Source organism: Staurois parvus, unplaced genomic scaffold, assembly GCF_062004578.1.
Source record: "Staurois parvus isolate SC_StPar_1 unplaced genomic scaffold, SC_StPar_1.0 ptg000151l, whole genome shotgun sequence".
In the NCBI taxonomy this organism is placed as follows: domain Eukaryota; kingdom Metazoa; phylum Chordata; class Amphibia; order Anura; family Ranidae; genus Staurois; species Staurois parvus.
In genome coordinates, this window is record NW_028317947.1 from 16,877,966 (window position 1) to 16,890,406 (window position 12,441).

The 12,441-nt window shown below is 42.3% G+C and overlaps 1 protein-coding gene across 1 annotated transcript in view; it reads right to left on the minus strand.

Moving 5' to 3' along the window:
• Positions 1-1,272: 1,272 nt before the first annotated feature.
• Positions 1,273-12,441, minus strand: part of PPP1R9B (protein phosphatase 1 regulatory subunit 9B) — a 50,602-nt gene continuing 39,433 nt past the window's right edge. The window contains exons 8-10 of the mRNA XM_089674535.1: positions 11,460-11,689; positions 7,752-7,848; positions 1,273-5,952 (exon numbers count right to left, since the gene is read on the minus strand). Coding sequence (XP_089530661.1) covers positions 5,899-5,952; positions 7,752-7,848; positions 11,460-11,689 — 381 coding nt within the window. The 3' untranslated portion in view covers positions 1,273-5,898. The remainder of the gene's footprint in view (positions 5,953-7,751; positions 7,849-11,459; positions 11,690-12,441) is intronic.

The window sequence follows — 12,441 nt, forward strand, 5'->3', positions numbered from 1 at the left end:
GCACTTCTTCATTGACCACCGGTGTACAAGGAAACATCACAAGTGACCACAAATGTAACGAAGCACTCAAACAATAACCACCAATGTAAGTGGACACCTCTTCTAATCACTATTGTAAGAGGGTGCTTCTCCTCTGAGTTGTCAGTCTGCCCTTGGTGGGAAGTCTCTCCCAGGGTTGTGGGGAAAGAAGTCCAATGGTGCACAGGAGGCAAAGGCAAATGAACAAGTAGGATAATGGCCCAAGTAACAAACTTGCTAAACCATAGGTGCTTGATGGAGTTCACAAGAAGAAAGTTGGGAAACCAAAAAAAAAAAAAACTATGGCCCCAATGCATACGGTAGCTGCCTAAAAGGAAACACATGGCCTCAAAATTAAAAAAAAAAACATATAAAATGTCAAGTCTGTTTGCACCCTCATTGAGGTGATGGATGCTGAGTCACATGGGACCCTAACAGAATACACCCCACAGAGGATGCAACACTAACCCCTCTAAACTAATAGAGTTGATGGATTTCCTCTACAGAGCCATGCAGTCGGTCCGACAGCCTGTGCCTTTGCCTCCGGTGCACCATTGGATTTCCTTCTGCACATCTCCACAACCCCCGGGAGAGACTTGCCATTTATGTTAACCATCCGGTGCGGAAGATATGCTTCCCCGATGAATTTTGATTGACTATACTACACCCTGTCAGTAACATCAAAACTTCGGGTGAAGTGAACCATGATTCACGAAACGTATTGAGTCTTATGATGTATCTCTCTTTGGAAATTATGCTGTATGAAGTCTATTCCATGTGGAATCAGTGCGCAACAAATTGAATTAATCCTCCTTGGTGCACTTGTTTTTAATTTACCCTATGCTTTTATATGCTCCCATAAAATTGATTACTTTTTTATATTTTACATACTTGCATTTAGTTATCTCCAAAAAAGTCCCAAGGGCATTTTTTTGTAAACTCTATGAATTCATAACTACACGGGCCTCTTTTAAAAAAAGAAAGTATTCATTAGGACTTGCATGTTTGTTGATGAAATTCAGTCTACCAAGTTGTTCTTTGCTAGGAGGTAAAGGGAAGTAGGGAGTAGGCGGTGGGGCCCCTAAACAAAGACAAATCACTTTTGGAATGCTTCTTGAAATGCCCTTGGATGGACACAGGCAACTGAACTACACACTTCAGAAAGACGCCATTGAAAAACTCAAGTTCTCAAACCTTCATGTAGCCGGGAATGTTTTGTAACAGTACATTCAATCACACGCACACACCACAATATTAGTTTGATCAGAGTCTGTTTAATGCCAAACTTTGCTTGGAATAATAATCCCCCAGAATGCTTTGCTTTTCATCGACCTGTTCTGTATCACTTTAAAAGGTCCTATTTACATCCATTCATTTTTTTTTTGTTCCCATAACATACCAATAAATAGACAGATAGTAATTTGGCACAGTATCATTCAACCTCCTTCTAATAATACCCATTCACACCCCCTAGTGGCAGTCCCTCTCCCCCCATGCATCCCTTTGTTCAAAATATACAAATAAACCCCGCCCTCTTCTCTTTAAGGACAGTGCCAGATGTCTCGGTGTTACGTGACCACAGAAGCCTCTTCCTTCTGTCCTTCCTCTCGTTCCGTCACAAGAAAGGGGTTGCCAGAAATTGACACGGCTGCCGGCAGCTTCCTTGCCAGAACCAGTGGCATTGTCATTTGTTATTAGGTGTGCATCTGCATTGCATGTGTTGCTTTAGATGCAGATGTTTCTAAAACGATAGAAGCTGATTCACGGTTCAAAGCTATATACAGCGGGAATGAGGAAAGCTTGTACATACATGTATTGAGCATATTCAGTAACCCACACCATTCCAGTTTCACTTAGGCCTACACAGGAGATTAGTAGCTCAATCAAGCTATCAGAATGGCTGAAGACGAATTGCTAGGAGTTGGTCATCAAAAAGATTGACGATAAACTACATAAGCGCCATGTAATAGTAAAAAATCTTTTATGCTCACAAAACGATCCAATCATCTATGATTGGATCGCTACAAGATGCTGACACCATTGGGAGTCATGAGTTCCATCAATTGTTCCTCCTTGCAATAGAAACAATTGAGTACTGTCCGTGATATTTTTTTTATTTGCACTAACATACAATTTTGAGGACAAGCTTTCGGGGTATGTCCCCTTCTTCAAGGTCCAAGCAGTCATTGACTGCTTGGACCTTGAAGGGGACATACAATTTTGAGGACAAGCTTTCAGGGTATGTCCCCTTCTTCAAGGTCCAAGCAGTCATTGACTGCTTGGACCTTGAAGGGGACATACAATTTTGAGGACAAGCTTTCAGGGTATGTCCCCTTCTTCAAGGTCCAAGCAGTACTATACAAATCACAAAGTTTTAGCAGAATGTTAGAATGTTGTGATTTGTATAGTACTGCTTGGACCTTGAAGAAGGGGACATACCCCAAAAGCTTGTCCTCAAAATTCTATGTTAGTGCAAATAAAAAAATATCACGGACAGTACTCAATTGTTTCTGTCGCAAATGCACTAATGCGGCTACAAAGTCCTCCTTGCAATGAATTTTTAATGATTTTAATAGCATGGATGCCAAAACAACATTACTTAAAGAAGCACTGGGAACTTTTAGACTTGCAAGTGCAGTCAGATGAAGGAAAACTTCCAATAAGCTCAGTAGCTATGGCAAGGTGACACCTATACAGCAAGGCTTCCCTCAATTAAATACAGAAAAGGGGCACAAGATCAAAACCAAAGTTTAATTGTTGGTAAAAAAAAAAGCCATTTAAAACGCGTTTCAATGCCCCTTCATCAGGGCTCAACACTGTCAAATTGTTGCTGCACGTGTAGAGTTATAATGGTTCTGCTGGTTCTAATATACCTGTAGATCTGTAGGTCACTGTAGAGTCCTTTCACATTTTATCATGTGTTCAGTCCTGATAAAGGGAAATAGCACTGCGCTGAAATGCGTTGATGCATTTTTATATAACTTTTTTTATTTTACCAGCGATTACAATAAACTTGGACTTTTTAATTTGGTTTTGGGCTGGCACTCCTTTCTGTATTTCTATCATTGTAGTAGCATGACTAAGCTAATAAATCTCTCCTGTGTAGCTCCAGCCTAAAAGAGGTCAGACCAATGAAAGAGATTATGATTGGTTGTTTAAGACTTGCTGTACTTTTTGTTTTAACTAAATAGGCTCATATTTTTGGATGTATGTCTGTGATACATTTTAATACACACACACTCTCACACACACAAAAGCCACACTTTTCATTGTCACTGCTATGTACAATCTGATTGTGCACTTATGACCGTTTGAATGACAGCATTAGCGCTCTTGAAACTCTAGATGGAAGGACCTCTTGGCCCACAAGTTGGTATTGGGCCTGCATTGCAGAAAAACCCCACCTTAAGAGGGGTTTGAGGATCACTAGCTTCCATAGATGTGCTATTAATGGTTTCTGCAGATCGGAGTTGAAGGGTTTTTTAATAAAGGAACAGGAAGCGCAATTACGGTAGGACCACAGACATTTGTGGAGATAATGGAGACCAACCTCCAATGTTGTAAAAAAACTCTTAGATCTGTAGATCTAAGATGATAAGATTTAACAGATGAAATTGCTTTACCTCCCATATTCCTCATATCAACAGGGGATGCCAAGGCTCACTCGGGCTCCTGTTACCCTCATAATCATCAAACGAAAAGAGTGCACTCAGTTTCTGATCTACTATATGTCCTTCCTTTCATTCTCAGCTTACAATCAAAGCATCCTCAGCTTACAGTGAAAGCGTTAGCGCCCCTGTCTTGCTTTGATTGTAAGCTGAGGATTAAATAAAAGAAAGAAGATCAGAAACTAAGTGCCAACTCTTTTGTTAAGAAGATAAGACAACTCATCTGAAACAGGACAGCCTTCTTCTTCTCAATGATAATGGCAAGATGTTGTTCAGTATTCTAAGGGCCCTTAGTCCTTACTGGACTTTGATTTTTCCTTCTTTTCCAAAAAAAAAAAAAAAAAGATCATTCCTACTATATGTCAGATGCGTGACAGCATACACATCTGCTATACAAAAGCGTACTGGTGGACCTTGGTGTCTCTGAACAGCCCTGGTGAGTGGTGTTTATTAGAAGCCCCTATGTTCAACAGTACAAAAAATTGCTCTCTTGTGCAGAGTGATGGTATCATCAGTTGCAATGTTTTACCTCCCAGTGCCAGGACAGTACCTGAGATTACATCCCAACTCCTGGCCCCATGTTTATATGTTCTAACCAAGCTTTAGTTAGACATGTCCAAATGTGTCCCACCTTCAGGCAGAGCCCCACCTCATTGGACTTCACCAGTATCTCCACCGATAAGCATGCAGTCGTTTTCAAGTCCTACAGTCCTGTGTGTGTAAAACTAAATATATTTTAAACTTTTTTTCCTGAGTCAGAGAACATTTGACCACCCCCTTTTCTCCAGAGGAACCCAAACTATACTGAACAACAGCAAAGCCACTTTCATTACAAGATTAAGCCATGCCTAATTTTGGGAGCACAACATAGGAAAAGGGTCATAAATGGTTTGGTCTGGGATGACCAGATTTGGTTGGAGCCTAGCAATTCCCAGATGTTGGGTAGGTCATAGTATCTGAATTTGGCTAATGCAGTTATTCATACACTCAGATTCATACACCTTACCTTATGTCAATTTCTCAGCTACTCAGCTATCCACTGTCACCTACATGTTTTATTACTTAGTGCTTGTACACTGTAGAGGCAGCCATCTTGTGGTCTGCAGCAGAATGTTAGCAAATTCTTTAGATGTAAAATAAAGGGTTAGTCCACCAAAAACTGCTATTTGGTAATGGCAAGGATTACTCGGTTGTTGTTTTTTTGTATATCTTGGGGTTTCATTACTAAGATCTCTACAGCCAAGTTACTAGGTCTGCTTACCTTGGATTCTTACTGCAATGGGATCCATGTGTAAAAAAGGGTGGTAGAAGAGCATGCTCCAGAATGTAGATACAGCCAATGGAATACTGATTCACCAGCAGCATCCACCTGTAACTTAAAAGCCAAGTGTGGCTGGCCTTGGGCTCACACCATGGTGGACCTAATTTATCAAGGTATCTATCATAAACATAGTTGTGTCATTCAGAACTACCAAGAACATCCAGACTTTAAGGAAAAAGCTGACTGGTTGCCACAGACAGCACAATTTTTCATTTTGAACACCTTGATAAACGAGGTCCAATGATGTGTTTAGTTTCTAAAAACAATGAAAAAAAAAAAGGTTGATAACCAACAAGATGGCAGCTCCATGACAGCCTTGCTCCTGCGATACGCAAGCAGAAAGGGCAGGGAGTCACAGCTGTTAAAAGAAAGCTTGGAACAGAGGAAGAGTGAATGGTACATACTTTCCTTGAGATGCCAAGGGCAGGTATTAGACAGAGACCACCAGCACAAACACAGCACAGATACACGCAAAATCCAGGAGAAGAGGCCACAGTCATTGTCTAGGCCACCAGGGGGCAAAGGATCCCAGTCATTTCAAAGTCCATATTAGATACAGCCAGTGGGGTCACTGAATACAATATCTTGCCATGTGGCACATTTCAAGGTCCACCAGGAATACATGAGCCTATGGCCCACACAAATACATAGACACAGGCTACAGAGCTGCAGTCACGACACAACCAGCTGGAATCCCACCGTTGTCCAGTTAGATGTTGACAGAGAACCACAATCACACGTCCAGATGCGAGTAAGACTTCACCCCCGTTGAATCACTGGAGTATTAAGTAAGATAGGGGGGCAGACCTCACTGGTGACACAGATCCTGCGCTGGTGGGCAACCAGAAGCCACCATGGGCCCAACATTCCCTATTTTCTGTAATGTATGCTCTAAGGAGGAGTAGGGCACTGAAGGGTCACAAGTTTCTTCTCTAATTCAGTGACCTGTAATAAGGACAGAAAAAAAATAGAAAGCAACTTTAGGAACGATTGATTGAGATGGACTAAGAATGCTGCCTGAGCTTCCCCTGTCATATTAGTCCCTGATTATGAGATTTTGAGATTTTGTGTAGTCTACTCTATAGGAAGCTACTTGTTTTATATTTTTTAAAGCAGAGTTTCACTCACCCCGTCAAAAAATAAAAGTCAGCACCTACAAAAACTGTAGCTGCTGACTTTTAAAAAACACTTACCTGTCCCTCGGTCCCAAGGTGTGTTCCCTGCAGCTCGTTTCACCAGCCGTCCTGTATTCCAGAGGCCGGAATCTTCAGTGTGGGCACCCGGCTGTGACAGCTGGGTGCCCACTGCAAATTCGCGACTAGCGCAGAGCTTCATGAATGGTCCTGTAGTGTTCTGGGACCTGTCACGTGTCCCAAAAGACTACAGGAAGGGAGGACACCTTCCATTTCCGATCGCCTTGGCAATCGGACCGGAAGTGGGAGTGGGTGCCTATCAAAATCGGATACCCATTCCCCCCCCGCCCCCCAAAGGTGCCAATTCTTAATGGGGAGCGGGGGAGCAGTCCTTAAAGCGGAACTTCCCCTTTTGGGTGGAGCTCCGCTTTGAGGTCAATGGCTACTCGTAGTAAGTGGCACTACTAAAAATCGTCTGTGTAACTCTAACCATAAGGTGGCTCATTCTTAGGTTATAAACTTATAACTATGGATAAGTGAAATTAAGAGTTTTCATTACCTCAAACTTGCAGCCAAAATCAGAAGATTTCAACTTCCTATTGGACACTGAGGTCACCTGTTATTTCTACATCCAAAAGTGCATTGTGGAACAGGTGGAAGAAAGTAGATCAGTCCTTGAATTTCTCTGCTCAAACACTTTAGGGTTGATTTACTAAAACTGGAGCTTGCAAAATCTGGTGCGGCTGGGCATGCTAACCAATCGGCTTCTAACTTGCTCTTGTTCAATTAAGCTTTGACAATAAAACCTGGAAGCTGATGGGTTTCTCTGCAGGACTGAACCAGATTTTGCACCATGCAGGCTTAGTATTTCAGTTCCTTTGCTTTAAAGAGTAAAGAAGCAAGAAAAAAAACAACAAAAAAAAACAAGACAACATGAAAAGTATAGTAGCCAATCTGATTTAAAGTAGAAGTCCCAGTCTAATCCTATCTAAGCCTAAACCTGCTCCTACCCCCATTCTAAGCTCTATAATAACTAGCCTGTAGAAGAAAGATGTCTCACCTATACCCTGGGATCTCCAGTCCAGTCATATGATCTCAGTGCCGACTTCAGGGTAGAGGAGGAACAGTCGATGCCCCATAGTAAGCCTAAGGGTGATGTCACTGCATAGGCATTGCAACCATTGCCGGCGGTCTCTCCTCTTCACTAAAGCCGGCCACTGGGGAGATCACTTGACCAGACCAGAGTACCAGGTAAGTATACGCATCTTCCCTCTACAGGCTAGTGGCTCTTGGATTGGTTCTTGGGAGTTATGCAAATATCAAAATGCCTTGATGGGCGGATGTCAGTCTAGGGAAGTTTGCCTTCTTAGGCAGGATCTATTTGCACACAGACCAGCCCAGAAAACACCCACATGTGAAGCTAAACCTGTATGAATGAACAAACTGAAATCCAATGAGAGATAAGGTCGGACCAGGGACAGTCAGGGAGAAAAGTGAAAGATGATGCTGGATGTCCACCAGCCAACTAGCTGTGGTTTCTAATGCAAAATGTGAGAAGCCTGCAGTGTGCAGTGAACTCAGAATAAGCAGCTGTACTGTATCTAATGATACCTTTTCCTGAAGTCTCTGGATCTCCGCAGCATGTGCAGTCTCTATCTCTTCCAGTGCCTGCTTTTGCATCTCTTCTTTCTTCAAAAAGTCCAGCTCCCTTCAAATAAGAGGGTTACATACTTTAATTTTTTATTTCGTTTCTGTAAAGCAACAATATATTCCTTTTAGGTCCTGTCCAGGGGCGGACTGACCATTTGGAAACTTGGGCACTGCCCGAGGGCCCGGGGTCAGTAGGGGGCACCATGAGATGCCCCTGGTCCCTTTTTCATAGGTTTTTTTGAGTTTGGGCAAGGACACAGGGGCCCCATGATCCCCTATTGCCTGGGGGCCCCATGACTTGTCAGTCCGCCCCTGGTCCTGTCAACAAGATCTTAAAATCGGAAAGCTTTATTTCTTCAGATTTATCCAATTTCCCATTTAACCTCATATTCTGAAGGTAGAAAATGCTGTGCTGTCAAAAGCAAAGAATGCAACAAAAAGAGAATCTTTTAATTGATAATCACTAATGGGTTGTACCATTTCAGAATTGGAGTGGGGTGGTACTGCACACCTATAGAAAGCTAGAGATTTCTTGATCCAGCTGTATACTATCTTGGGACAGAGGCATCATATTCAAAATTTTCAACCTGACTAGATCAACTGCAGCATCAAATTTATCATTAAAGAAATATATGAACAGATCTTTGTCATTCACCTATCTTCCATATAATTATAATGAAACACTGGCCAATTTGGCCAAAGCAAAAAAAAAAAATTCTCCATCTGTTCTCCAATGATCTCCCATTCTTCAACAAAAATAAAATATTTTAATTGATAATCACTAATGGGTTGTACCGTTTCAGAATTGGAGTGGGGTGGTATTGCACACCTATATAAAGCTAGAGATTTCTTGATCCAGCTGTATACTATCTTGGGACAGAGGCATCAAATTCTAAATTTTCAACATGCCTAGATCAACTGCAGCATCAAATTTATCATTAAAGAAATATATGAACAGATCTTTGTCATTCACCTATCTTCCATATAATTATAATGAAACACTGGCCAATTTTGCCACAGCAAAAACAAAATTTCTTCATCTGTTCTCCAATGACCTTCTCCCATTCTTCATTAGAGATGAGCTTGAGTTTGGTTCGAACCCGGAAAGAAGATGTCAGTGATGGAACAACCAGCTGTGATTCCCCACCCCACAACTGCATGTGCACAAGTGACGGAAATGCTTGTGACATCATTGACCTAATAGGGCCTCACGACCATAACATTGACCTAACATGGCCATGTGACCATATTGAGCCAATGATGTTATGAGCACACCTGTGTACATGCAGCTGTGGGGTGGGAAATTCCCTGCCCACAACTGATTGGCCCAGCACCGACAATTTCCTTCTGGGTTTCAGACCAAACCTAAGTACGAGTGGGAGAAGGTCATTGGAGAACAAGTGAAGAAATGTTTTCTTGCTTTGGCCAAATTGGCCAGTGTTTCATTATAACCATATTGAAGATAAATGATTGACAAAAACCCAGTCAATTATTTCTTAAAAGATAACTTTTATGCTTCAGTTGGCACTGATTGTTTCCTTTTGGGTTCAGCCGAACATGAATTTGGATCCAAACCCAAGCTGATCTCTACTTTTCGTCAATGCTCTTTAACAATAGTACTGAAATCTTTCTTGTGTCATAGTGGAACCCTTGTTAAAGCTTGCCTTCAGACAAACTTTTAGTTGATAGAATGAGGAAGAGTTTGAACTTCTGTCAGGTGGTGGAGGTCAGACAGGCAAGCAAGAGAAGAAATATGTCCTCTGTGGGTTAGAGAAAATCTCACTTTCTGACTATCTGAGGGGAATTCAGGGGAAATGTGAAAGGATCCCAATGAGAACACAGGAAACAATAAAAAAAATGATTTTCTAGAAGAGTGAGGAAGGTTTAGAACCTTTGTCAAGATTGTATTGCTGTCTTTGTTCAAAGGAAGATGATTTCCTCTCATTTCTTGTGATGGGTGTCAGGACAGAAGTGAGAAGTGAGAGACTTCAATGATGGTACAAGCAGCAAAAAACAAGTTTTCTTATAGAGGAACGGTTGAAGGGTTAGATCAGGCTTTCTCAACCAAAGTTCCTCCAGAGGTTGCAAGGGGTTCCTTGAGCAATGTTTGCTTCTCAAATAAGGAACAGTTGACACCAATGATCTTTTTAGTTATTCTGCCCACCGACCACAAATGCTAGAAACATCCTTCCCACTGACGATTACGATAATGTACCATAAGTTGTAGATAAATTACAGCAGGGGTTTCCTGAGGCTGGAAAGTTATTTCAAGAGTTCCTCTGTGTCTAAAATGTTAAGAAAAGCAGGGTAGAACCTCTGTCAAGATTTGATTACTGGCTGTGTGCTGAATAAGATTTGGCCTCAATTCCTTTCTTGGTGGTCGAGGTCAGACAGACAAACAAGAGAAGAAAAATGCACTCTGTGGGGTCACGGCCTCACTTCTTTTCCTGGTGGTGGAGGTCAGACAGACAGGCAAGAGAAGAAAAATGTCATCTGAAGTCATAGCCTCACTTCCTTTGCTGGTGGTGGAGGTCAGACAGGCAAGCGAGAGAATAGAAATGGCCTCTATGGGGTCATGGCCTCAATTCCATTACTGGTGGTGGAGGTCAGACAGACAGGCAAGAGAAGAAAAATATCATCTGAGGTCATGGCCTCACTTCCTTTGCTGCTGGTGGAGGTCAGACAGGCAAGCGAGAGAATAAAAATGTCCTCTATGTGGTCATGGCCTCACTTCCATTCCTGGTGGTGGAGGTCAGACAGAGAAGCAAGAGAAGAAATATGTCTCCTATGCGATCATGTCCTCACTTCCAATCCTGGTGGTGGAGGTCAGACAGGTAAGCAAAATATTGTCCTTTATGGGGTAATGGCCTCACTTCCATTTCTGGTGGTGGAGGTCAGACAGACAAGCAAGAAAAGAAATATGTCCTCTATGGGTTCATGTCCTCACTTCCATTCCTGGTGGTGGAGGTGAGACAGGCAAGCAAAAGAATGTCCTCTGTGGGGTCATGACCTCACTTCCGTTTCTGGTGGTGGAGGTCAGACAGGCAAGCAAGAGAAGAAATATGTCCTCTATGGGATCATGTCCTCACTTCCAATCCTGGTGGTGGAGGTAAGACAGGCAAGCAAAATATTGTCCTCTAAGGGGTCATGGCCTCACTTCCATTTCTGGTGGTGGAGGTCAGACAGACAAGCAAGAGAAGAAATATATCCTCTATGGGTTTATGTCCTCACTTCCATTCCTGGTGGTGGAGGTCAGACAGGAAAGCAAGAGAAGAAATATGTCCTCTATGGGGTCATGTCCTCACTTCCAGTCCTGGTGGTGGAGGTCAGACAGGCAAGTAAAAGATTGTCCTCTATGGGGGTCATGGCCTCACTTCCATTTCTGGTGGTGGAGGTCAGACAGACAAAGCAAGAGAAGAAAAATGTCTTCTATGGGGTCATGGTTAGGATTTATAACTTGACAGAAAAATATCCTTAGTAGGGAAACAGACAGCATTAGAAATGCAACACAAGGTCTAACCTACCCTCATTTTACTTAAAATTCAAAGAAAAGTTGGACTGCAATAATCATATTCAAGCAACATGCTCAGCTTCTTTGGTTAAAAAATAAATAGTTATCATTAATATATATATATATAAAAATGTTTTTTGAGAGGCAAGTTTACGTACTTTTGCTGGTACTCCTTGATGAGCCTCTTGGCCTTGCTGTACTTGCGCTCCAGACCCTGATGCTGGGCTTGGGTCTCCTTCAGATGCTCATCCACTGCCTGACAAAGGCTTTGAGCTTCCATCCAGTAACCCTGCAGCTTCTCCACACGCTCCCTGTTCTCCTGAACACTCTGCTGCAGCTGCACCTTCTCCACTCTCCAGCGAGATCGCTCTTGCTCCAGCCCAGCCAGCTATAGAGACAGCGAAGACATTGAGATAGAAGGGAATCGAGCATCTTTCATGTGAATGTAATAGTTCTTTTACTATAAGTGTTTGGTTAAAAGTCACTTTTTCTCTGTAGAGATTTTAAAGCAATAATATAGTATATTTTAAGTAAGTGAAGAATTATTATTGCAATGCCTCACTTCAAATATATTTTTTAATCTGACTTTCACATTTTTATGTCCTACCTTTTTAGATTTTTTCATTGGTTTAAATTTATATTTTTCGAGTAGCTACGTAACTAGAGGGAGCTTTGTATTTAAAGGATAAGTTCACCTTTTGGGAACATGTGACATTTTCCACATGTTTTTAGGGTGGAACATGTAACATGTTCTCATAGCCGCAGCAGCCGACCGCCACCCATGGCCCCGCCTCCCTCTGACAGATAGGAGAAGTCAAATTTGAAAACAACACGGCCGTGCGGGGCTCCGCCCACATGGCTGCATCATTCATTCACGGACTTCCTTGAATGAATGAACTGCAAGTCCCGACAGCCTTAGCGACTGTTGGCTTGCAGTTTTCAATGAGCTACTACAGTGCTGTGGAGCGTCGTGGTAGCTCATTGAACTTTCCTGTCAGAATTTCTGCTTGCTTGTATATCCCATACGGTAAAACTGCGGTTGAGCCGAGGTTTTACAGCATCCCCAAGTGATCCCCCTATATCTACAGAGGCAGCGGCCAGGTATGTATATACATGCCACAAGTGCAACAGGAATTATAC